General features: G+C 45.9%; 2 protein-coding genes across 9 annotated transcripts in view; one reads left to right on the top strand and one right to left on the bottom strand.

Moving 5' to 3' along the window:
• FBXO7 (F-box protein 7) overlaps positions 1-23,189 on the top strand; it is a 29,036-nt gene extending 5,847 nt beyond the window's left edge. For 7 of the 8 annotated variants that reach the window (XM_075602531.1, XM_075602528.1, XM_075602530.1 and 4 more), the window contains exons 3-10: positions 12,699-12,966; positions 15,873-16,109; positions 16,764-16,905; positions 17,999-18,082; positions 19,173-19,268; positions 20,199-20,387; positions 20,882-20,919; positions 21,391-23,189. In XM_075602531.1, the coding sequence (XP_075458646.1) occupies positions 12,699-12,966; positions 15,873-16,109; positions 16,764-16,905; positions 17,999-18,082; positions 19,173-19,268; positions 20,199-20,387; positions 20,882-20,919; positions 21,391-21,762 (1,426 nt within the window). In that variant the 3' untranslated portion in view covers positions 21,763-23,189. The remainder of the gene's footprint in view (positions 1-12,698; positions 12,967-15,872; positions 16,110-16,763; positions 16,906-17,998; positions 18,083-19,172; positions 19,269-20,198; positions 20,388-20,881; positions 20,920-21,390) is intronic. The other variant, XM_075602534.1, reaches the window with a different exon arrangement.
• Positions 23,190-23,979: 790 nt separating this feature from the next.
• SYN3 (synapsin III) overlaps positions 23,980-27,424 on the bottom strand; it is a 210,224-nt gene continuing 206,779 nt past the window's right edge. Inside the window, exon 13 of the mRNA XM_075599202.1 lies at positions 23,980-27,106. Within this exon, the coding sequence (XP_075455317.1) occupies positions 26,974-27,106 (133 nt within the window). The 3' untranslated portion in view covers positions 23,980-26,973. The remainder of the gene's footprint in view (positions 27,107-27,424) is intronic.

Raw genomic sequence — 27,424 nt, 5'->3', positions numbered from 1 at the left:
GTGTGTGTGTGTGTGTGTGTGTGTGTGTGTGTGTGTGTGTGTGTGTGTGTGTGTGTGTGTGTATATACACACACACTGTAACAATGTACACTAGAATCCAAAATATTTTTTTTACAATTCTTATCTGAAAATGCATCAATGATGTGGGGATCAAAACACACTGTACTGAGTGGTCTCACTTTCTTATTGTTGTGACATTTTGGTCCCCACGTCTATGTAAAATAGGAATGAAGCAGGTGTGACTAAGGTGGGCGTCTTGTGGTGTCACTTCTTGGCCATTGATATTCAGTGTGATCTTGGGTAAACATCTAGTCCTCCTAGTGCCTCAACTACCCTCTTGTTTCTGCATAGATTGTGTTGAATACCAGTTAACATAGGTAGGGGGAATGGGAAAGAGAGGGTGGATAGGCCCTGCTCAGCCGCTGACTAGCGAGAGAGAGACTAGAAGTGGTGCTATCTGGGATAGAGAGTATATACGAAAACAGAGAAGCAGAAATCCCTTTTGATGCACTCACTATAATTAGCGCTCAAAAATAATAAAGTTTTATTAACAATCAGAAAACAGAAAACATACATGCTAATTAAAACCTTAACGATAGCGCATGTTAACAGCTAGTTTGTAAGAATTCCCACTGGGTACTATATGAGAACCTCTAGATTACCAACATGTAACACTCTGGTATCTACTGAGAAATAGTCAGGATATCATTAGGTGATCTCGGTAATAGAGGTAAGTATGTCAAGTCGTGCAGCTCCAGTGTATATCATAGGATCAGACCCCTGGAATATATATAAGAGCTAATGGTGAGGTAATGTGTTGGATACAATGAGCTCAATAATGCAACATAATAATGCAGTCACTGGGTCATGCTCCCTCTCAGATATGTCTCCTATATTGGAGAGATACAGAGTCTTCACTATGTGAAAACGCACAGCTGGGTTTGCTGTGACTGCAGAGTGGTTGTGCTGCTATACTCTGTGGGGAGAAGACCTTTGATTCAGGTCATTTTCATTACCCTAATAGGGCTATGTCTGAGATTATGGAGCTGTTACCTCGAGCCTTGCGTCCTGTGCAAGTGAAGTATGCCACATATGAAATCGCTGGATGCCAGGTGTCCGCAAACGTAGGTTAGGGACCCAGAATGGAGCTGTACAAGTTTCTAGCGCTAGCTAGTGGGATCCTCATTCGGCCCACATCTTAGATTAACTAACGGCTGACGGAGTACACCATGCTGTGAGTAGAAAACTGACCAGGCTGCCGCTAGCCCGGTCGCGCTGATGACGTCACCCGACGCGACACGTGTTTCGTTCCGGCTGGGAACTTCTTCGGGGGTGGGCTGTCAGGAATCCGCTCCGCGGGTTACTGGTTACCTTACCTTGCAGACCGGTGCAGTTCTGGAACAGCTCTCCTGATGTTTGCTGCAGCCTGGATTCACTCACCAAAGCTATACACACTCCCTCTGGTATCTACTGCAGCTGTGCAGCCTATTATGCAACCTAGACTTGCATTCATTCATTGGAGCAATACCTTCACACCCCCGCTGGGGATTGGCCTGCTGGCCTTTAAGTATTGCCTTCCCATAATGCTCCTTGCCGAGCATAGTCCTTACCGGATGTCACCAACTGTTCTGCCACAAGCTCTTGCTTGTTCTCTTGTGCTGAAGCGGAGGTTTCCCTTGCGTCCTTCAGCTTCCTGTTCTCCTGTGCGGAAGCAGAGGTTTCGTCCCTGCGTCCGTCAGCTTCCTGTTCTCCTGTGCTGAAGCAGAGGTTTCGTCCCTGCGTCCTTCAGCCTCCTGGATTCCTGCACTGAAGCGGAGGTTTCGCCCCTGCGTCCTTCAGTCTCCTGGATTCCTACACTGAAGCGGAGGTCTCCCTGTGTATCTACAGCTTCCTGGTTCCTGGGGCCTACTCTTTCCCTAATCTAGAGAGGCCGTGTCCTGGTTCCTGCGCTGCTACAGAGGATTCCCTAACCCGCTCAGGACTCTTGCGCTGTAGCGCTGGTTTAACCGTGCAGCTAGGCGGTGTGTAAATCTGGTCTGTCTTCCACCTCCTGAGACCAGTACCATGGGCCATGGTCGCCGCACGCGCAGAGAACCCCCCCGCGCTCATAAGCCGAAGCGGGGTTCTCCTGACTCCCTGTTGCCGAACTCTTGCTTGGACAATGTTTATTCTGACGTCTCCTATCCTGACCCTGGCTTGTACAACGACGATGCTGTCTTCTCCAATCCAGACCCTGCTACGTACGACTATGAACTGCGCAATCCGGATCAGCCTGCGAGGTTTAAGGTCTGTGCTTTTACAACCCTACCTCAGCCACGCGGTCCGACCCGAGTTTGTGGCGAGCACAACCGTGACAGTATGCTCGGCCCCACAAACTCGGACCGCCCTGTGGTGAGGGTTGGTATGTTTCTGTCTGAAATCCTGTCCCGGCCTGTAGACCAGTCCCAGTTTGAAAACCAGTATCTGTGCGAAATACTACCCCTGATTGAAGATCAGATTATGTATGAAGATTTAACCCCGTTGCAAAGACAATGCCGTAACGATCTCATTAGTAAGGCTTATTGCCTCAAGGACTTAAAACAGTCTCTGGCCGATTGTGTTTGCTCCTCTGGTTCCCCTTTAACCTGGGATAATGTGCATCCTATCAAACTTGCCAACGCCCGAAATGCACTCCTTGACTTGGCCTTATCATTGGACATTCACCTAGTACAACAGGACCCTCTCTTCATGGTGGTTCATGCTCAAGACACACTCCGTGTACTTTCCCTGATTTTGGACATTTGCATAAAGGAACAGGACCCTCTCCTCGCCAGCTACGCTGCCGCTTGGCAGTCCACCTGTGCTGCCAGTCCTGTCGCTAAACCTGGGGACGTATCTCCCTCTCCAGGAAATGACCAAACTGACCCACTATCACTGCCCCCTAACATAGAAGCTGCCACGGTCTCTAGCCCTGATGGTACACCCGGGTACTCTGACACCAATGATACGTCTACGTTAACCCCTGCTGATCAGTCCTGTGAGGTTCCCCTGGAGTATACGTATATTTCTCTAGCCAACACTAAGGCTCTAGTATCCGAGAACAAGTCCCTTTTTCCCTCTATTCCTAACTCTGAATCTCCCTTTTCAGCCCTCAAAGTTTTTCCTGCTTTAACCCCTGCTAGGCAGTTCTGCATGCCTTCCCTGTCAGGGAACAAATCCCTCCTACCTCCACGTACTCAGTTTGAATTTCTAAGTTCTGTTCCCAGGGCCTTTCCTGTATTAAACCCTGTGGGGCAGCTCTCTGAGTCCCCTTTGGTAACCCCCTGTTCTCCGCCAGCCATGGTCACGTCCCTAGCTCCAGAGGAGGAATCCCTTGTCTCACCTATTACAGAGGAAAAACTCTCTATGTTCTACTCTCAGGTATTATCTACTTTAACTCCTGTAAATTCTTGCTGCCTCCAAGCTAATGCCTTCGTTCTAGCCTCAGGGAATGTGTCCCCAAGTCCTATAGCAGAGGTTGCATTAAATGACATCCCCAAGGTTGCTGAACCCTTAGTTAGTTTTTGCTATAAAACCCCTGCTTCAGCTCAAGTTTCAGCTGCTGTGCCCCCTGAAACTTCGGCTAAAGTTCTGATTCCAGTTAAATGTATTCAGTTACCAAGTTTTTCCCTAAGCTTGGTCGCAGAGTTCCCATTTCCAGGTACTTCGCTGAACCAGTCCGTCACCCAGAGAGTGATGATCCCTGCTTCAGCACATAGTCCCCACGTCGTGGAATCTGCAGTCATTTCTGGTTTCCCAGACACTCCTTACCAAATACCCACTTCAGAGACCAGTACAGTTATGATTACCCCCCGTGTACTGTCTGTGTTCTCCTCTTCTCAAAGCTTAGGGTTAAAACCATACAGTGGTCAGTATGCCCCTCCTGGGGTTCATGTGGTGTTCCAAGGAGGGTTTGCTGACACACTGTTTTCACTTAAAAGCGACACTTTTTCATATGTGCTAGCTAGAAGCCTGCACACAGTTTCCCCTCTCTCTGAAATTTGCCTTGTCGGCCCTGATACTCGGAGAGGTAAAAACCTCCCTTCAGATTCAGAATCTCTTTCTATAGAGGTCGTCCTTGCTGTTAGTTCCCCTGATTTCTCTGCCCATGCAAACCCTCCAGGGATCAGCATATCGGTTGTTACCCCCTTAGTACAGTCTGAGACCACCCTGCATATATTACAAGTTCTGGTGTTTAAATCTGAGCTATTTAGCTGTCCTGCCTTTGCTGAGACCCAGTCCCTCAGTGCTGTGTCTAAAAATGCCCCAGCAAACATGGGCTTACTCTGGGAGGAGATTATAGCCCCTGTCTTAAAGGGTATTTTTTCTCACATGTCCAGCAAATCTAGAACCTCTGTAATTGTTTCTAAGTCACTTATCAATACATCTGATTTTTTCTCTAATCAAACCCAGACACCCTTACTATCTGTTAGGAGTCCTGGGATCAGAGATTTTGCACTAGAAAACACACCTATTCCTGTTTGTGTCAGGTTAGGTACCCCTGTGGTTAGGGCCATTGCAGTTTCAGAGAAAACTCCTTGTACTCCTAAGGTGCCTGTCATTAAGAGTTTTCATAAGTCATACTTGCTGCTTGTTGATTCTCAGGTCTCTGTCACTGAGGTACAGATTTCAGCTTCTGATGTTAGCTTCCCTCCCGCCACTACCCTGGCTCTGCCTTTTTCTCAAGTTCCTGATAGTAAAATTCCAAGGTCTATTCCTGATTCACTGACAATACTATCTTCCAATGAAGATTTCCCAGTATTGGAGAGCTCTACTGTTGTTTGCTTATCTGCTCCTGCTAAACCATGGTTTGGGGCCTCGGATTTTTCAGTTGCCCCTGTTATTTCCTCTCAGTTGGAAATACTCTGTACGTATCCCAAGATTTCGGTCCCTATGCTTGGTTTACTGCATGCCTTGTCACCTTCCATACCAATACCGGGAGAAGCTTCCAACCAGCCTATACCCTTACTAACCATTACCTGGGAGCCTTCTAGAGGAAAAATTCCTCGCAAATTCCAACATACAGTGGTCAGCCAAGACTTTTTCTGTTACAAAGTCCCTCCTGGTATATTCGATCAACTAGCAGGGCCGCTGATCCTAGATTCCGATTCCCCTATTAAGGACTGGGCTTTCAGTGGGGGTCCTTCTTCCGTTTCTGCTCTGGAGCCCTCTGGTTCTTCACAGCCCTGGATTTCCAAGACATTTTGCGAGGCGAGCCATGTACCAAGGATGTTTCTTCCATCTATCTCATATCCTAGAACTGTACTCACCAAAGAACTGCTCGTTTACGGATATCCTTTCCACCTAAGGAATTTTAGGAACAACTCAATGTCCCCAAGACCCATGGATGACCCTGTCTGGCTGCAGTTCTCACCGGGGGGTGGGAGTACACTAAGGGTTAACCACGAGTCTCTGGACCACGATTCTAACCCCAATCCTAGACGGTTCAGCAACAATTCCCAGTCCTCCAGCTCTATGAGTGTTCATGTTCGCCCGGAGGTCTCACGTGAAGGGGGGGATACTGTCAGGAATCCGCTCCGCGGGTTACTGGTTACCTTACCTTGCAGACCGGTGCAGTTCTGGAACAGCTCTCCTGATGTTTGCTGCAGCCTGGATTCACTCACCAAAGCTATACACACTCCCTCTGGTATCTACTGCAGCTGTGCAGCCTATTATGCAACCTAGACTTGCATTCATTCATTGGAGCAATACCTTCACACCCCCGCTGGGGATTGGCCTGCTGGCCTTTAAGTATTGCCTTCCCATAATGCTCCTTGCCGAGCATAGTCCTTACCGGATGTCACCAACTGTTCTGCCACAAGCTCTTGCTTGTTCTCTTGTGCTGAAGCGGAGGTTTCCCTTGCGTCCTTCAGCTTCCTGTTCTCCTGTGCTGAAGCAGAGGTTTCGTCCCTGCGTCCGTCAGCTTCCTGTTCTCCTGTGCTGAAGCAGAGGTTTCGTCCCTGCGTCCTTCAGCCTCCTGGATTCCTGCACTGAAGCGGAGGTTTCGCCCCTGCGTCCTTCAGTCTCCTGGATTCCTACACTGAAGCGGAGGTCTCCCTGTGTATCTACAGCTTCCTGGTTCCTGGGGCCTACTCTTTCCCTAATCTAGAGAGGCCGTGTCCTGGTTCCTGCGCTGCTACAGAGGATTCCCTAACCCGCTCAGGACTCTTGCGCTGTAGCGCTGGTTTAACCGTGCAGCTAGGCGGTGTGTAAATCTGGTCTGTCTTCCACCTCCTGAGACCAGTACCATGGGCCATGGTCGCCGCACGCGCAGAGAACCCCCCCGCGCTCATAAGCCGAAGCGGGGTTCTCCTGACTCCCTGTTGCCGAACTCTTGCTTGGACAATGTTTATTCTGACGTCTCCTATCCTGACCCTGGCTTGTACAACGACGATGCTGTCTTCTCCAATCCAGACCCTGCTACGTACGACTATGAACTGCGCAATCCGGATCAGCCTGCGAGGTTTAAGGTCGGTGCTTTTACAACCCTACCTCAGCCACGCGGTCCGACCCGAGTTTGTGGCGAGCACAACCGTGACATGGGCGTACCTATGCTTCCGTGTGCCATTTAAACCCAAAGCGTTGTCATGGCAACCTATAGCGTTGCCGCGATCCCTATACAATGACGTAAAGTGGGAGTGGCCTAGCAGGTAAGGTAAGTAAAAGACGAATACTATTGATCCATAATACAGGTTTAAAAAACGTGGACACACCTGGGTATCCTTACTTTAAATGAGATATTTACAACGGGAGGGACACTGAATAGAATGGTTGATCTAAGGACACAGATACATGATGATGACTATAGGGCTAACACTGGGCAAATGTATTGGCACATAACACATTCTCCAAAGGGGTGATACATAGTACAGTCTCTAAAAGAAGACAGGGATTCAGAGGAAAGCGGTGTATACAAATCCTTCGTTCAAACCCCTAGGCGAGAGGGTTCCCAAGGTGTATATCCACCGCGATTCTTTCCTGAGAAGGGCTGTATCTAAATCCCCTTTGCGGATCCCTAGTTTAATCAGATCGATGCCCTGAAAGGACACGTTAGAGACATCACCCCCATGTTTGGAATTAATGTGTCTCGCTACTGGCACGTCTTTCTTGGTGTTAGCAGTGCTGATATGTTCCAGGATTCTCCTACGTAATTCCCGAGAAGTTTTCCCACGTATTTCATACCGCACTTACATGTTGCAAAATAGATCACTCCTTCAGTTGATATAGTTTCTCATATTGTATTGTCTGGTCCCGGGGGCTCCATTGAATTGTTTTGAAGGTTGAATATATTTGCACGCCTTGCAGGTACCACATCGGTAGGTACCCACTACTTTGTTGGTATCAAGCCAAGTTGTAGTATTCTGGCTTTGGTAGTGACTATGTACCAGTCGGTCTGCAAGGTTTGGTGGGCGTCTGTATGTTATTGACGCCTGGGGATGTAGAATCTTTTTAAAATCCTCATCCTCAGGAAGGACGTGCCAGTGCTGATTAAGTGTATTCCTGATTTGTCTCCATTGTTTGTTGTAGGTCCCTATTATGCGTATGGGTTGAATGCCCTCATGTTCTTTTTTTCTTAGAGTAGAGGAGTGTTCCCCTATCCGTGTATTTTGCTCGGTTATAGGCCTTGTTAAAAGAGGAGCGACTGTACCCTCTGTTGAGGAATTTTTTCCTCATTATTGCAGACTGGATCTCAAAATCTTTTATTGAGGAGCAGTTTCTCCTGACTCTTGGGTATTGCCCCAACGGTATCCCTTGGATCAAAGGTTGAGGGTGGTGGCTTGATGCCAGAAGCAAGTTAGTTGCAGTTACCTTGGTGTGTACTGCGGTGTGGAGTAGACCCTTATCATCTTTGTATATCTAAGTCAAGGAAGGTGATACGCTCCTTACTGATATCATGTTAGTTTCAGATTGTGATCATTCTGATTCAGAATGTTCACAAAGGATAGGAACATTTCTTTGGTGCCACTCCACAGCACCAGCACATCATCGATGTACCGAGACCACAGTTCTATATGCTGTGTAAACTCTGACATCGTTTGGGTGAAGACACTGACTTCCCACCAACCCAGGTACATGTTGTGCCCATTGCTGTAACCTGGAGTTGGTGGTAGTACTTGTTCTTAAATAGGAAGAAGTTGTGTGTCAACACATTTCAGGAGTTTCACTACAAAGGCATTGTGGTCTTTGTGTTCATTACTTCTGGCTTTTAGGAAAAATTCAACTGCTGCAAGGCCTATGGGGTGTTGAATACTGGTATAGAGGGATTCCACGTCCATGGACACCAGGTATGTGTTTGTTGTTACCTCTATCCCATCAATTTTCCTAAGGATATCAGTGGTATCCCTGGTATAATTTTTTTTTATCCCTGAAGAAGAAGCATTTACAGCTTCGAAACGCGTTGGATTAATTATTGCTTGACTTGTGGTACCTTTTAATACTTTATTGCCAGTATTGTTAGCTCAAGATCATTTGAGCGCTTTTCTGTACTTACGGCCCCTGTTATTATTGCTCGGGTGCGCTCCGTGTGTAACTACAAGCACCACGGGTGACGTCATTGTAGTGTGCGACCACCAAGGCGGAACACTACTGCTGTATGTCGGTCAGCTAGACTGCGGTGGGAGCATATCCTCGTGCACCTACGTTACCTGTTACAAGAACTTTTACCTACAACGTGTACACGGTGCACAATACAGGACGGACGTTTTCGTGGTCCATCTATCTTGACTCCTCGGACGTTCTGGATGCTGACTAAAGGTCGCCGTCGTCGTGAGAGACGCAGATGATATCCGAATAACAGCAGGAGACGATCCACTAGAGCTACACCTTCCAGACCATCAACCCTGATGATTGCTGTGTGGTAATCTCGTGTAATGTTGCACGTAAATGCGAACGTGCTTTATCTCTGATGTACGCAGAATACTCACCTTTTTATCACTAAATTATTTACTTTGATATACTTCACCATTTGCGTTTTGCGCTTTTTTCTTGTTTTTTATCTCTTAGTTCGTGGGAGTGCCGAGCCACTCTTTAATTATAGCAGCATACGCCAACACCAACGGTTTTGTATGGTTTATATGTTTTTATCACTTCCACAGTAGAGCTGTGCCTTATATAGTATCACATTTTGTTAAATATAACATTAATATTTAAGGATTAGTTTATATGGTTCACTATTAGACATTGTCTTTTACACGGTTAAGTTGTCTTTTGGGTTGCGCACTACCTGGGTTGGTGGGAGGAAGTCAGTGTCTTCACCCAAACGATGTCAGAGTTCACACAGCATATAGAACTGTGGTCTCGGTACATCGATGATGTGCTGGTGGTGTGGAGTGGCACCAAAGAAATGTTCCTATCAAGCCATCACCCTCAACCTTTGATCCAAGGGATACCGACGGGGCAGTACCCAAGAGTCAGGAGAAACTGCTCCTCACTAAAAGATTTTGAGATCCAGTCTGCAATAATGAGGAAAAAATTCCTCAACAGAAGGTACAGTCGCTCCTGTGTTAACAAGGCCTATAACCGAGCAAAATACACGGATAGGGGAACACTCCTCTACTCTAAGGAAAAAGAACATGAGGGCATTCAACCCATACGAATAATAGGGACCTACAACAAACAATGGAGACAAATCAGGAATACACTTAATCAGCACTGGCACGTCCTTTTTGAGGATGAGGATTTTAAAAAGATTCTACATCCCCAGGCGTCAATAACATACAGACGCCCACCAAACCTTACAGACCGACTGGTACATAGTCACTACCAAAGCCAGAATACTACAACTTGGCTTGATACTAACAATCTATTTAGCAACATGTAAGTGCGGTATGAAATACGTGGGAAAACTTCTCGGGAATTACGTAGGAGAATCCTGGAACATATCAGCACTGCTAACACCAAGAAAGACGTGCCAGTAGCGAGACATATTAATTCCAAACATGGGGGTGATGTCTCTAACGTGTCCTTTCAGGGCATCGATCTGATTAAACTAGGGATCCGCAAAGGGGATTTAGATACAGCCCTTCTCAGGAAAGAATCGCGGTGGATATACACCTTGGGAACCCTCTCGCCTAGGGGTTTGAACGAAGGATTTGTATACACCGCTTTCCTCTGAATCCCTGTCTTCTTTTAGAGACTGTACTATGTATCACCCCTTTGGAGAATGTGTTTTTATGGTCAATGACCAATAACCAATGCAATGCTCTATATGTATGGTTCTCTTTTTTTTTTTTTTTTTGTATCAATCTTTTTTATTGGCATTGTCATTTACAGGCATGGTTACATTATGGATAACAACATATAACTTTTTAACTTTGCTAACACTGAGTGAATACTGGCCAACATAGTTTTTTCTTTTTTTTGGAAGTTGAGGGTAAGGGTAGAGGGGAGGGGGAAGTGTTGGGGGGCGGGTGATGGGGGGGGGGGGGGTTGTATGTATGGTTCTCTTTAACCACGAAAGCCATTGCTATACCAATATAGCCATTGAATCTGGTTATCCCTGATTTTGTCATCTCATCACCCATAATCAGGGGTGTTATGTGCCAATACATTTGCCCAGTGTTAGCCCTATAGTCATCATCATGTATCTGTGTCCTTAGATCAACCATTCTATTCAGTGTCCCTCCCGTTGTAGATATCACATTTAAAGTAAGGATACCCAGGTGTGTCCACGTTTTTTAAACCTGTATTATGGATCAATAGGATTCGTCTTTTTTTAATACTTGAATTTTTATTGAGCATTTTTTCATACAAAATAAGAATTAACAAAACATATAACAAATACAAAAAAGGGGGGTGGGAAGGTGGGGGAGGGGAAGCATTTGTAAAAAATATAGCATTGTACACAACAATTTAGTTACCACATGTATCGCTCTGTTCCGAATATTCTTTTTTTTTTTTTACTTAAATTTTTATTAAACATTTTTTTTTCATACAAAAGAAAAATTAACAAAACATATAACATATAAAAGGGGGGATAGGGGAGGGGGGGGAAGGGATAGCATTTGTAAAAATATAGCATTGTACACAACAATTTAACTGTCACATATATCACTCTGTTCCAAGTATTCTAATCTATATAGGGGGATATACCTGCATGGCGAAACCAGGGGGCCCAAATCTCAGAAAATCGCGAGGTAGAACCGTTCAGATAGGCTGAGAGTTTCTCCATATAAACTATATGCCAGATTTTATTGTTTATTTGGTTTAAGGATGGGGGGGCAGGTTGTTTCCAATTTTTGGCTATTGTACACCGTGTGGCATTTAACATTTGGGCTAGTACTCTAGCTTTTTTTCGGGGAATATTGGCCATTGGCTTGCCTAGCAATATATATATATATATATATATACTGGGTCATGTGGGACAGTGATTTCTAGGATCTTGTGTATTAAGGTGAACACTTCCGTCCATGTTTGTTGGATTTTGGGACATGACCAGAATATATGCAGAATATTCCCCACTTCGCCACAACCACGCCAGCACAGTGGGGAGACCCCTGGGAGAAAAGAGTGCAGTCTGGCAGGAGTCATGTACCATCTGTATATTAACTTGTAAATATTCTCTTTTATTACAACGCACGATTCGTCTTTTACTTACCTTGCCCGCTAGGCCACTCCCACTTTGCGTCATTGTATAGGCATCGCGGCAATGCTATAGGTTGCCATGACAACGCTTTCGGTTTAAATGGCGCACGGGAGCATAGGTCCGCCCACCCCCGAAGAAGTTCCCAGCCGGAACGAAACACGTGTCGGGTGACGTCATCAGCGCGACCGGGCTAGCAGTAGCCTGGTCAGTTTTCTACCCACAGCATGGAATACTCCGTCAGCCGTTAGTTAATCTAAGATGTGGGCCGAATGAGGATCCCACTAGCTAGCGCTAGAAACTTGTACTGCTCCATTCTGGGTCCCTAACCTACGTTTGCGGACACCTGGCATCCAGCGATTTCCTATATGGCATACTTCACTTGCACAGGACGCAAGGCTTGAGGTAACACTTCCATACTCTCAGACATAGCCCTATCAGGGTAATGAAAATGACCTGAATCAAAGGTCTTTTCCCCACAGAGTATAGCAGCACAACCACTCTGTAGTCACAGCAAACCCAGCTGTGCGTTTTCACATAGTGAAGACTCTGTACCTCTCCAATATAGGAGACATATCTGAGAGGGAGCATGACCCAGTGACTGCATTATTATGTTGCATTATTGGGCTCATTGTATCCAACACATTACCTCACCATTAGCTCTTATATTCCAGGGGTCTGATCCTATGATATACACAGGAGCTGCACGACTTGACATACTTACCTCTATTACCGAGATCACCTAATGATATCCTGACTATTTCTCAGTAGATACCAGAGTGTTGCATGTTGGTAATCTAGAGGTTCTCATATAGTACCCAGTGGGAATTCTTACCCACTAGCTGTTGTTAACATGCGCTATCGTTAAGGTTTTAATTAGCATGTATGTTTTCTGATTATTAATAAAACTTTATTATTTTTGAGCTCTAATTATAGTGAGTGCATCAAAAGGGATTTCTGCTTCTCTGTTTTCGAATACCAGTTAACGCCAGATCTGGTGCGTTAACCTGCAGCAGACCTTAGTGAATCCTGCTCTTTATCATTATTATTAATGCATTTGGATTGGTTCAGCTTTACTATGGGTTCTGTCCCTTTACAGTTCCGAAGCCGCTTTCTCCATCACGTTAAATGGTAAAGACGCCCTCATCTCGGACCAGGAGACCTTGGAATCCTACGGCATCATACCCGGGGATTTGATTGTTGTTCTGCTCCCAGACTCCCTGCCTTCTGCTGCCTCCTTACCGCCCGCTCCTCCGCAGTTGCAGCACAGGCAGGAAGCGACCATCGCACTTGAGGTGCCTGGCCAGTCCAGCAGCAGAGCCAGCGAAAGGCTCAATGTGTGCCCAGAGATACAGAGCAGATGTATGGTATGTTTATTCAGGCCTGGGAATGCTCATACAATTATCATGCTGCAACTGGTAGAGCTGGGATCCCTTCGACATGCATTTGTTCTCCTGGTCTGCTCCTACTCCCTCTGATGACTTAACATAGATTGCATAGGGGAGGTAGGACTCTTCAGAAATGCTTGTAAACATGGACATCTATAAAAGCAGCAATTACCAAAAGGGGGATAGCGAACCCCTAGGGTTTCGTGAGGTGACTCCAAGGGGTTCATCCCCCCCAAAAAATATGTAAAGGAGGATGTCAGGGAGCATAGTGAGTTCCTGAGCCCGTGTGGGGACTGCGCACTTAGTAAGGCCCCAAACTGGACGTTGGCGTGGGTGATATAGCTGCCAATTAGAGCAGGAGCTTCCAACATCACGCCCCACAGTGCTTTGCAACCATACCATCAATGCATTGTGGGGGCGTGGTTTTGGAAGCTCCTGCAGTGAGTGACAGCTATACCCTCTCTACTGTGTGCACACTGAGGTGCAGTTTGGGGCCTTATTAAGCGTGTGTTTCCCCCATGAGCTCAGGACACTATACTGTCTGGCATCGGTTTAAACTGTTTAGTTAGCAATAGTCTGAGTAGGTAATAAGATTTATTAATTAGGGGTTCACAGAAACAAATCTTTTGAAGCAGGGGGTGCACAGGGTTAAAAAGGTTGGGAAATGCTGCTATGGGTCAGTTTTCTGAACCAAAACATGGAAGTCTGCAGGTTTTAGCAGTGAATTGTTCCTCATCGCAAGTTTCTATCCTGGAACCTGCTGGTGGGTTAAAGGTCAGAAAACCTAAGCAAAGCCCGGGACTTTTGGGTGTTTTACCAATTTGTCTTAAGGAAATGTCTCCCTCAAACCTGACAAGCAGTTGGAAATGTACATATATGTACCTCCACATGTATATATGCAGTTTCAAACATATACACGTGTGTGTGTGTGTGTGTCTGCAACAACCAGAATGCCTCCTCAAAGAGGGGAGGAGGAGACAGATTGATGACGAGGAGGAGGGATGGGAGAGCAGTCTGCACAGGGGGCAGGAGGGAGCGCAAAGAGAGGGGAGGAGAGACGGCAAAAGTGATTAGGATGAGGAAACAGAGAGACAGCAAGGAGAGGAGGAGGGAGTGTAGTGTGCACAGAGGAGCAGTCACAGGAAGGCATGGAGTGCAAAGAGAGGAGGAGCAGGGCAGGATGGAGGAGAGAGTTATGGGTGGGGAAGAGGGGACAAGAGACAGCGCAGCATTACAGGGAAGGAAGAAAACAAAGTGTAATGTTTAATAACCTTTTACATCTGCTACATCGGCGTATGTTCCACCGGGTACAGCTAGTTTCTTTTAAATGAAGTCAGTGCTGCACTTCCTGAAATAAAGATATATTCGCTGGAGACAGAATACATATGTGTCCCCTGGGGGCCACACAAAGTTTCCCATAGATTGCACTCAAATCAGTGTATAATAAGGTAGGTACTCAGGGTTCTTCTAGATACAATACTAGATAAAGTCACCAAAGGCGACGTAACTCCCAGAGGTTCTAAAAGAAAAATAATGTTTATTCATACATTTATCAACAAGGTGAACTCATATATACAGTGGTTTAAAATCCTCGGTGGTGGGTGTAGGATCGAAGTGAGGAAGTCAATCCAAGATAAGTGAATCGCTATCCTCACTGAATAACTATGTGTGTGTACTGTTAATCTGGTTGCCAAAAAATGAACTTTACTTCTCCTCTGAAGAAGCGTGAAATTATCATGTGAAACGTACGTCGGGTTGCAGACGTCACGTCAACGTGGTGTGGCGACGGATCGACTGAACGGGTTGTGTGGCGTTTATGCATTTCCATCTCCTCTCCATCTAGATTATCCCCTTATGGGATCTTTTCCCTAATCTTCCCTATTTCCCATGTATGAGTTAATATACGTATATCCCGACCTGATACTGTCTTAGTAGTGATCAGCGGTTTCCTATATATGCTGATTATAGCCCTGTCCGGCTGACTCCGGTATGGGCATGCGTAAAAGCCAACCTGACGGACATTATAGATGTTTGAGAGCCATTTATGCCTTGCAGACACTAGTCCTATAGCACCTCAGAATCTGAGATCTTTATACTGACTTACTGTATATCTGAGATCAATTTACTACCGACTACCCTTCGTAGTGGAGTGAGGGGCCGGCAGCCCCACGCGATCCCCCAGCAGCCCCACGCGATCCCCCAGCAGCCCCACGCGATCCCCCAGCAGCCCCAGCACTACGAGTTGAACTAGAAAGTGACTGCAAAAATGATTCTTGATAATGATTTTGATCTCATGGAGCACACGCAGTCAAATGTAAACTTCCCACCGCGTGAAATATCACAAAATAGGCGCAACGTTGGGAGATCATGCAAACGTGCGTTTTTCCAAGAAAAAAAAAAGCAAACCTGCGTGTTTTTACCTATGAAACATAATCATAACCGATGCTACACAGGCTTTATATATTATATATCTGTATATACACATCGAGCTCACACTCACTGCAGCGCCATCCCGGGTACACTGCCAGCCCAGAGCTACCTGCCGGAAGTGTGTGTGTGTGTGTGTGTGTGTGTTTTTGTAATTCACTTACAAGAATTCTTGTTTGGGAGAATATGGCCAATAGATATGCGGTACATCTTTGCGATGACATTGCAGCTTCTGATTGGGTGGCCCCATATCTTTTGTTTTTCTTTGCAAGTACTGGCAAAATTAAAACATTAAATATGCTATAGGAGGGTCTGCTGTGGCTTGAGTGGTGCAGTGGAGCTCTGGTTTTAAACCAGGTTGGGGGGAGTCTTGATTTGGTGGGAGGAGCTGTTGCGCTAATAATTTAGAAGGGATTTTGTGGTACATTTCCTTCCTCAACCATATTATACCCTTCCAGGCTGGTGTAATCTCTCCAGCTGCCGAGCAACACTCGGGTGTGCCCACCGGGGAGGTTGAAATGGAGGAAGGGGCGGCCTACTCTCCCTGGGAGCCGATGCTGTGCAGCGAAGCTGTGGATGGGAAGATACCCCACTCCCTGGAGACCCTGTTTCATGCGGCAGACTGCAGAAGCACAACTGATGCCCTAATGGTGGTCGTCCACATGCTTATGCTGGAGACCGGGTACCTCCAACAGGTAGGATAAGTGGGGGAGAAGGCTGCGACATGGTGGGATTCAGACAGCTACAGCCTCATGGCTTCTATTATCTAAGCTGTAAGTTACACGTTCAAATCCACCTAATTAAAGATGAAATTCAAATCGTTTTTTTTTGACACATAAGTAAACAAATCATGTTAAATAAATCCAGTACTCTGTTTTTATTCTTTTTGGATATTATTTAATATGCAATCCATCATTGAGATGTAAGAAGAAACGGTGGCGAAAATAAACACAAGCGGAATCTTTGGCGTGTACATGTATATCCAATGCATCTTGACCCAAATAAAATGTGTTTATTAAGGTGTAAATTGTAATGCAGCACAGCTTTAAAACAGCTTTGACGCTTCCTTGACCACAATAAAGTAATCCTGCAAGTACATTGCAGCACGTGCCCTCTATATGCCCGGTATTTTGTGTCATTTGATGTTAAAGATCCGAGTAAGTACAAGATTTGTCGTGAGTTGGTTGGACTATGAGTTGCAGACCTCCCCCCCCCCCCCCACGTCCCCACACACCCCCAGCATATGGGTTTCAAGTCACAGCAGAAAGAACATGTACAAGCTTGTTCCATGGAAGCTTCTGTTCGCTCCTTGGTCATTGGGTCTTTCTTCCTGTGTCCCTTCCTTCCAGGGTTCGGATACCAAGGTGATGTCCATGCCGGAGAAGTGGCGCAATGGAGGAGTGTACAAGCTGCACTACTCTCACCCCCTGTGTGATGAAGGCTCCGCCACCCTGGCCTGCGTGCCCATGAGCAAACTCGTCATTGTCAATGGTAATCAATATTTCCAGAGGGGATACATAGTACCTTGGTAAAAGAGAGACCGGCTGCCCCTCCTAATACAGAATAACACAGAAACAGAAGGCACATAAAGCCCATTGGGTGTGTCGCTCATACTCCCAGGTGGCAGAGAGAGGCTAGGGGTGGGGGTTTGTCCTTTTCCGGTCAAGAGAAGCGACTTGTATCTCTTGACTCGCTGTCCCCCCGCCGCACCTCACAATATGACGTAATAACAAGAGGGTCCACTCAATTATCATGCTAGTGTAAGTTGACTGTGACAAACACAGGTGGTACCTATGGTCAGTCTCTGTGGTCAGTCAGTATCACCATAGAGACCCAACAAATTAAAGAGAAAAAGTCTGTGCCTCAAACCTATAGTAGGATGCAGTTACATTTCTGCATGGGGTAAACATGAGACACCTCCGCAGACTCCATACAACCCAACAGAGATGAACCCCACCAGTCGAAAAAAGAAAAAAAAAGCGGGGTTCTCCCCAGAACATTGCTTTCGCGGGTTCCGGCAGCATCTTTATGAAAGTAGCTCAGCAAATTTGTGTGCAGACAGCGTTTCAAGCCGACAACACCCTTCCTCCAGTCTGCCACCATAAAGTGACACCCAGAAGGGACTTGCATGAAATAGTTAGGCTATGAAGACACGGCTGGGTGGGACCTGTTACTGCCATAGTTGGGTGATACAGAAGGGTTCTAATGCACAGAGGTATGTCCCTCCTACGTCTGGGTGTGACCGTTAACCCAGTGATGGGAGGATCTTCTGCTCTATCCTGTCTGCCGGGTCCACGTTAGTGTGACATAGAAGACACTGGCAGAAGAGGCCTGTTGTTCACAGACACTGACCCTGCAGAAAAAATAGGGACATTCTCCCACCATATTGCTTCTGGAAAAGCAGGAGACTGCTTTTTATATCACGTGCCTACAAGGGAGACGTTGGACCATTTCGCCTTTTTAATGGTCAATTGAGTTGTGTTTTTTAAGCAAGTTTTTTTTTTTTAATGCGTCATCAAACATGATCTTTATGTTGGACTTCACTGTAGCTTTCTGACCCACTTCTTGTATTTGTGACCTGCAGCCACCCTGAAGATTAACAACGAGATGAAAACCGTGAAGAGGCTGCAGCTCCCCACAGAGTCGTATATTTCCTTCCCAGCACAAGGTAGGACAGGCGCACGCCATATTTCCCCATAATACAGGGGTAGCCAACTCCAGTCCTCAGGGGCCACCAACAGGTCAGGTTTTTCGGATATCCCTGCTTCAGCACAGTTGGCTCAATCAAAGACTGAACCACCTGTACTGAAGCAGGGATAAGTCAAATAAGTGCAACTGGGCACTTGAGAGAGAGAGCTCTCTATTTGGCGCACCAAAGTCAAATTTGATTGCATAGTGTAATTAGTTTAAAACATAACATTTAATCCAAATTAGTTCAAAGGAATTGGCACTTAAGGTAAAGCAGGTGGAATAAAATAACTAAAAAATACCAGTTCTGGGTGTGATAACAAATAGACCTGTCTGGTCATAAATTCAAAGTGTAGGGTGAATGATCATATTAGTTGATAAGGTAATCCGTAAATATATATGCACCCAAAGTTGATATGGGTGTATAATATCTTCTTCTCCTTTCTTCTCTCTCTCATTTTATGAACGTTCCACCAAAATACACTTGGAAGTTCTGCTGCTTTTTGGGACACACATTTTTACCTGCTCAGTGTAGGGAATTTCCGATGGAAATCAAAGCAGATCAAGCTCTCTGCTTTGTGGAGCCTGCTCAGACGGGTTTGCAGTGTAATCATTGAGTAACCAGGGGAGGTAAAGGGGCTTAAGCAAGGTGCTAAGCAGCTGGCATTGGGATACAGACAGATTTCCATTATCTCACCCCTCTGTACACTAGCGCCTCCCAATTTCACTCACTTCAAAAATACATGTTTGGGATCCTCCGCCGTTATACGAGCTAGTTACGCCTTCTTCTTTTCATCTATTATCTTTTCTTCTGTTGAATTTGTCGTGGACATGACTGGCTCTCTTATGATTGGGTTAGAACAGGCTGTACTAATGAACTGATCCACGAGCAGAGTTCCTTACACCTGTAATGTGTATCGCAGAGACCTGCGATGTTTGGAAAGCTCTTTAATATCTCTGTCTGTGTCTCGCCCTCTCTGTGTCTCGCCCAATTAAATGGTATTATAGCCTGTGTGAAATTTACAGGACTGTGTGGCTTGGAGACTGCAGCGTCTTTTTGTTGTCTTCAGGTGCTGATGTTGCCTCCGTGTATAAACACCTCCAAAAGTTATCTCGCCTGTTTAAAGATCAGCTAGTGTACCCCCTGCTTGCTGCAACTCGGCAAGGTAAGAGTGGGCTTTCTGGTTAACACCTTCACTGCTGGCATAGTCTGTGACACATTGCTATAACTTATCGGGGTTAGATCTGGTTGCCTCCTCCAACAATAACAACTTGTGAGCCACACACAGGCCAGCATATTTTCATGCTGCTGTAAAATGAGCATACACTCCATTAAGCGGGACCGCTTTATAATTCTGCATGTACTGTCACAGCTGTAACATCTGCAATGCTCAGGGAAGCATGGTAAACAGATGGAAACACAGAGCTAAAACAGAGAGGGTGGTGCAATTCAGGGTAACATCAGTGTAAAACTAGACCAAAAGCAACGCTTGTCTAGCACACCTTACAATGTAAGTTCTGTGTTGGTGAACTTCCAGAGCCGGAATGGGTGTACGTGCACCATTATGTAAAGTCCAGAAGTGCTCTTGGAGAGAGTGGTGTACTGCTCTTTATTTTTGAGGATATTGGCGCGTTTAACTTGTAAATAGCGATTTTTTGTTTATTTACACGACTGACTCCCTGACTTGCACTCTTACTCCTCCTGTGGCTATGCATCTCCCAAATAACATTTAAATTGGAAGCCCTTTGGGGCAGGGTTTCCCTTTTGTCCTACTGTACTAGAATACAAGGACTTGAAGAAAATGAATTAACAATAAGATAAATTCCCTTTTGCTGACGATCTTCTCCGTAGTGATAGCACTGTATACAGTACTAGACGTTGTCAGCCCATAGAACTTACAGTAAGTATGTGGCCTGTGGCACAGAGCATACACTGGGATTTAAATGAGGGTCACACACTTTACAATCCGTGACGTTACTAGTTGGCTAATTATCAGCTAGATAGGACAGCGTATTGAACATCTGTTATAGAAATACTGTAGACTGCAGGCAACTTCTCACACTCTCCTCCTCCCGTTGTATCTTTTGTATCACAGCTCTGAATCTCCCCGATGTCTTTGGGCTGTGCGTTCTCCCGCTGGAACTCAAGCTGCGGATCTTCCGGCTTCTGGACGTGCGCTCCGTCCTGTCCCTCGCGGCCTCTTGCCGAGATTTATGGGCAGAGACCAGCGACCCCTCACTCTGGCGGTTCTTGTACCTGCGTGACTTCCGAGGTGAACAGACAGGTGCACATGCAGCGGGGGAGCTTGGTGGGGCACACGGGGGAGGTTCGAGGTGGGATTTGAGTAGTGGCCACTGCAGGGAAAAATGTCACCTTCCTCGGTCCTAAAATGGTGTCATGTCGGAATCCTGCACATAAGGAGCGCTAATGAAATCTTTTAATGGCTCCATCCTTGGAAGTTCCTTATAGAAAGTGAGGGGTCTCGGAGCTGTGCTAAATGGAACATTGTGACTTTGAAATGGCTTAATTTAAAGCCGAAATCTCAACACTTGACACTGAGTAACTAACATATAATTATAGTGTGTGAAGGAATCGGCTGTGTTCTTATGGCCAAACATTCTATTTTTTGCTTATTTTAATGAGATTCGTGGATACTGCGCCAGCCTGCGTTCTCGTAACATACGGCCATTTGAAATTCCCAGTGTGGTAAATCTGTATGGCATGATAAGTTATAGACTTGTGAGATTGAGGCAAAGTTTTATTTGTGTTTGTTTTCAGACCCAATTTCCAGGGGCCGGGAGACAGATTGGAAGGAGGTAGGTTTGTTTGTGTGTTTGTGTTTGTGTGTGTTTGTGTGTGTGTGTGTGTGTGTGTATACACTATTTATATAGCATTCACTGTAAACAAACACTGGTAGATGGAGCACATTCTTGCAAATACAGGGTTACGTGTGTCAGTGTGTCTTACTTTCTGCACTTCATATTGAAAGAAAACCTTACATGTCTATTCATTAAATATCTAACCAATAATTACATCCCGTTTCCATCTGTCCAAGAACATATATTGCGACACTGATCTATTTCCCCAGGTTGCTTTTAACTGTCTAGCTTGGGTAACGCGTTACTTCTGGACCGTTTTAGTTGGCCTTGCTGCATGCTCTTTCCTATCTGTTTCCGCCCGTATGGTCTCTGTTTGCATTGCACTCTCTCTGCTTGTGTGTTTCCTGCCTACCCGTGTCTTGTTCTGCTCCTGCCGTGATCCTGATTAGCTTTGCTCGTCTCTTGCAGCTCTACAAGAAGAAGTACAAACAGAAGAGAGAGACTCTGAGATGGAGACACACGTTCTTCCTACCTGCCCCGCCTCATCCTCTGCCCTTCCACCCCAACCCTTACTACCCTGACCCATTCCCACCCAACCACATCTATCCCCCCGGTATCATCGGGGGTGAGTATGATCAGCGGCCTACCCTTCCTGTAGTTGGAGACCCCATCACCTCTTTGATCCCTGGCATGTCACCGGTCCCCGGACGCTTTCCTCCCTTCCGACCTCATTTTGACCCCATCGGACCCCTGGCAGAGACCAACCCTACGCTACCAGGCCGCAGTGGCACACGACCCAGCAGAGGGAGAGCGCACGACATCCGAAGGGGCTTCATCTGACCCTCCCGAACTGAATGATACAGAACGCGCTCAGGATGTGGGGAAGCACAGACTTTTCGGCGGCTTAAATCAAGTGAACAAACAGTGTTTGTGTAGCTCTGTCTTTCCGCGCAGGGTCTATAGAGGGGCTACTGGACTGACATTGTTTTTGTACTCTATGGAGTTTAGTCATTAGACTGTGATGGTTTTGATTGGGCACTATCCCATGGAAACTCCCATTCAATTCCATGTGCGTTTTGGTGCAAAGGTAATTGCTGTACAGGACCAATCTGCAGTGTAATGAGTAACCCCCTATGTCTGTCCCTCTTTTTGTCATTATCGGCGGGGTTCACCGAGCACCGATGCAGCTTATAGCGATATTATATTAACGGCCGAGGACTTCAATGTTCGCGTAGGATTGCCGCGGGATAACAACGTAACGGGGCTTGGTGAATCTTCCACCAAACGCTCTCCCTCTCTCTGGGAAGTGGGGGTAATGCATTGGGGATGACATGTTAATCTTCCCTTCATGGGGATGAAGTTAATGCAATAAATAGCCTGTGTCTCTTTACCTCTCTCCCTTGTTCAATAAGGGCAGAAGTGAGGTAACACAGTTAAAGGTGCCACAGCGGCCACTCACTGGCATTGTCCCTGTTCTTTTCCCTTCCCTCTTACCATATTTAACATTGGCCGTTTCTTACACCTGTTTCCCGTTTGATCACCCTCGCGCCTTCCCATAGACCCCTCTGGTCTTTGCTAGCTCCCTAACGCACCGGCTCAGCAGTGGAATGCATCACAAGGCTGCACCTTCGCTCCTGGGTTTCCTAATCTCACTGGCCTGATGTACGATCCTTTTTTCTTCTTCCGAGGGTGAAATGTTGTTTGTCCTGGGCTGTCTTCAGCCCCTAAAAGGTTTTTACAGTGGAGATGTGATTATCCTTTCTACTTATCGCTGTCTCTAAGGCATTGGACATGGCGCAGGCGGGCGACGGAGCGCATGGAGTCGTGGGCGCCTGTCGCCCCAGACGATCTGCAGACTCGGATGGGGAGGCGCGGCCGTGACTTCACCAGGCTGGTTCACCCTCGTTGGCTCAACCGTTCTCATGACGCAGCCGCGTCAAATTATTTGTCTTCAAAATTCTGACGCGCGCACTGCGGCCGGCCTGTTAGTGTATTTTGTTCGTATCGTGCGCACTACGGCCGCAGCCTATTTCAGTTTGGGGGGTAATCACATAGGTTTGATGACGTATTGGAGCTCGATCAGCATTGACTGTCATTGTCTGGAATGTTATCCGAGCTCTCTGAATTTCCCCTTTGACTGCTTAGCCATTTTGCATTGCAATATGTTGCGTGTGTTTCCATCTGCCAAAGAGTTAACTTAATTTAAGGAACTAATAGCTCTTACACTGCTTGTGTTTTTAAATAAAAGTAATACTTGGTACTCAGTAGCTCAGACTCCTCTATAGCCCCGAGGTCATTACACTTGTGGTGGCAGGTAATGTTGCACTGTGTGGGGGATAACCCTGTCGCAGCCCAAGGGTCTGCAATGTGTTGCTAGCCCCTCTGGCAGTGAAAGGGTTAACACACTAACCCTGCATCCTAGAACAAGTCACCATGCCCATTAGATCGTAAGCTCTTTGGGGCAGGATGTTTTGGCCCTGTTTTCACAAGTATCGCTATACGGGAATGAAATATTCTTTTTGGATTCTTTAGAATTTAAGCTCCTATTAATGGAGTCATTGGTTTTTATTTGTTTATTTGCCTGTGACGATGTCGGTTGCCAGCAGGATCAGGGCTATTACACCCTGTTGGTTTTCAGAAGTGGTTCTGACCGCTAACGTTTTGCCTTAAATGTGCACTCCCACTAAAAGTTTTTAAGGACACAGCAAGTCAAAGCACTCCTAAAAATGTTTCATTCTATAAATGTGTTTCTTGATTATTGTAGTCAGCTGACAGGGATCCATAGCCGTGTAGTAGGGGTGGAATAGCAGCCATATTTTTTTACACCCCTTCCTAATAAATACTAGCAGATATCTCTGGGGCAGAATCGCTATACGGAGCACAGTATTTTTTTAAATGCAACATTGCAAAAATAAAAAAAATGCATTTGACCTGTTTGCAATCACATATTGCACATTTTAAAACAGTATACAAAAAAACTCTTAGCGTTCCTTAGCCTTAATATTTTCCCCACTCGAGACCTAATCATGAACAAACAATGAAAACTAGTGAGGGTTTTTTTGTTGTAATTTTTATTTTTTTTATGCGGCCAATAAATAAACACAAATACAGAGAAAACATAACAGCCTGAGACAGAATAGAGGAATTGGAGGCTGCATTTTCTGCCCACTGCCTTAAAAGATCCCCTTACTACATGGAAGAAACACAGGAAACACAAGCTTTCGAACCTCTCGGGGTCCTTCATCGGGTTTCCCTGACCCTTAGACGTTGGAAGCTTGTAACATCTCAACTACTTGTTGGTCCAATAAAAGGTATAATACCCCCTCCTCCCTCTCCCTCCTGTGTTACTACACGGAAGAAAGGACCAGCTCTTCTACAAATCTCTCTCTTTGCAAAGACCTGTTTAATTTCAATGGGCTGTTTCATAACAATTGTTTTTGGTTTTTTTACCCATTTCATTTTTTTTTAACTGTGTGTTGCAGATCTAGAGGATTTAAGTAATCTTTTGAAAGCCCCAACTTGGTAAATTTCTATTTTGTACAACCTGTCTATACACCGATTACACTTGTAAAATCCTCCTGTCGTTGTCAGAGAGATGCAAAGACCAGTTGAGCCTCCTGCTTGACCTTCTAAACCCATCTTTTTCTTCAAATACATTGCAGTGTGGGTTCCTCTCAAGATGATGTAAAAACCGAATGAGGTCCTCGTCGTCGTCCTCCTCCTATCATTCTCTGTGGAGTTTCCCTCAAACAGAAAGAAATACAGTATATGGCTTCGTAGTTTTCCTCTATGCACCGAGAGACTTGAAAAGCATTGTAGCTGTAACTTAACTTGTAGGTATCTGAACACAGGATTCAATTCTGCATCGTCTGGCACCAAAAGTGTTAATAAAACTGGAGACGATGCCGTCTCTTTTAGTGTCAAGGAAACGCGAAGAGTCAGACTGAACTTATGTGGGCTGCTGCATTCTGATCTTCTAATGCTTGTAACATGTTACCATGAAGCCACTGTATCCGGTGCACTATATCAGGGGTGTGCAAACGGGGGCACGAGAATTTCGGCGGGCGGCGGCGCAGGCAGTTACAGAGGCCCCACGTTCTTCCCCATTTAAATTTAATGCCAGGGAGGCGTGAGGCCTCTGTAACTCCCTTACCTGCTCTCTGCCCGGTCTTCGGAAATGTGCGGCAAATGACGCGGCGGGGTGACGTCACATGACCCATGACGTCATGAGGCAGAGTCCTTGGAGGGGGAGGGGGGGGGGGGCAGTAGGGCGCAGCTCAAGATGTTTGCGCACCCCTGCACTATATGACGCGTTGGGCTATTTATGTAGAATGTACCTCGCTAACCTTCCCTTATAGAAAGGTTGCCCGAATTTACTAAGCGGTCATCAGCCATAAGACACCCGGGACTGGAAGAGAACTTGCAGCCTTTTTACTTGGATGGCGTCTTGCGGCAGAGAATTGCTTGGTAAATAATGCACACCTGAAGCATTCAACAGACTCAGAGCGGATTAGATGCAGAGAGTATCTAGTTGTTTCTTTACCGTTGCTCATAGTTCAACTCGGATGTGTTTGGTGTTTCCAGTTATTTGGAACCTTTCGATTCACTTCAGGCTTCTGTAGCAGAAAAGGGATTCACTTTGAAAGGACGGCACTGTTGAGGCCACACAGGAGGAATATCACTGGTTTATAGTAACTATTACAATGTCAGTTGGGCTCCAGAGGACCAATGTGGGTCCATATACCACTGTAGGGTCCAGCAGGATGGAATGCTCCAGTGGGATACGGTGGAAGGTAATTGGGGGCTCTGCAGTGACCATGATATAGATGTTTCACTAGGGTCAAGTAGCGTAGGACGAGATGTATTTAGAATACAAGGAACATACGGTCTGTGTAGGCATTGGCTGCAGAGAGGGAAGATATCTGCATGCAGGTTCTGTCACGATGGCGTCAGTTGGATCTGCATATGGCCGGATATCTCTGCAGCTTGCAGCATTATGGAACAGAGCCTGATAACTAGTCAGGCTGTGGCAGCATTAGACAGAATGTCTCTTCAGGCGTCACTAGAACAGGACAGTAAGATTTCTCCACAGGCTTAGATGAGATAGGACTGATTGCCACTGGACAAAGTTTGTCTATTCTCCAATGAGAGGTGGGAAGGATGGTTTCCAAGTCCTCTGCAGTCTTCATCTGGAAGGAAGCAGATATCCACGCAGCAGAGGAATTCCGCGGAAATAAACATTTCAGTTTGACTGGACAGCACAAGATGTCTCTGTAGCCTCAGAAGGTCTTGGTGGGATTACTTTGGCCCAAATAATACGTTTTGCTAATCTTAAATCCCAGATGTACAGCATTAAAGCTGTGCTGAGCCTTAGTACAGTTGACTAACTTTGGGCCTTAATGCAAGTGCATCTTCCATTGGGACTGGTATCTCCACAGACTCTGGGAGAAGTCAGAACACTGGAGGATACCTGCAAACTTCATTGGATTGGGGTCACAAAGTTTGGGTACTAAATATCTATGCATTAGATAAGCTAATGCTAGAATTGTATGTATGCTCTGGTGGGATTGGATAAAATGGCTCCAACAGAATGAGAGGATTAGGATCTGCCAATGTTGGTAGAATTTGGCCAGCGTGCTCATCAGAATATTACAGAATACAGAGAGATTGGAAGGCTCTTCTTATGCTAGTAGGATGTCAAGAATGGAAGCATTGGCTGGCTTTGGTGGAACAGAGTGGCAAATCTGTAAAGGATACAGCAATATGAGAAGTATGCAGGTAGTTGCTGGCTCTGGCGTGGGTAAGATGGGACACAATGATCTAGCTACTGCAGGGTGAGATGGGGCAGGAAAAGTATGCTGGCTTTGGAGAAACCGAACAAGACGTCTCTGCATGATCCTGCCGTGTGAGTTGGGTATATGAAGATCTGCTGCCTCCATTGTAAGAAGGGGTGGGATTCCAACTGAGCACTTGAAGGATGCACTGGATCCAAAGAGATGGGTTGTATGGAACCGGATGGAGATGTCCCTCAGGTGATGACTCATGCTGGGGTTAGTCAGAGAAGAGGCTGGCAAAAGATTTTCTTAGGTTCCGGATGGTCTCGGCCTTTGCCTCATCCTCATTCCCGCCACCACGCTGAGAGGGATCTGAGATATTGATGTTGTTGGTCAGAGACTGGGATTTGCTGGAATAGAAATGGAACATGATCAGCAAAACTGAGAAGAAACTGAAATCTGTCTTATGAGACGTGCAGAAGGAGAGAGACAACGCTGTAATGATGGACTCATTTGTGTGTTTGAATGGAAGTTAATACATCATTACTTTGCACTCTCTGCTTCTCATTACATTGAACAGGTAAAATAGATAGAAGAATAGAAAACAATGAATTATGTATTAAGATGAGGTTGCCAGATTAGAGCAGTAACCCACAATTTTCTCTGCATTTATTTATTTATAAATTACCTTCAGATGATCCACTGCCCCCGACCTGTGGGGACCTGAA

This window comes from Ascaphus truei, chromosome 5 (assembly GCF_040206685.1).
Source record: "Ascaphus truei isolate aAscTru1 chromosome 5, aAscTru1.hap1, whole genome shotgun sequence".
NCBI lineage: Eukaryota > Metazoa > Chordata > Amphibia > Anura > Ascaphidae > Ascaphus > Ascaphus truei.
This window is presented reverse-complemented; position numbering and strand designations above follow the sequence as displayed.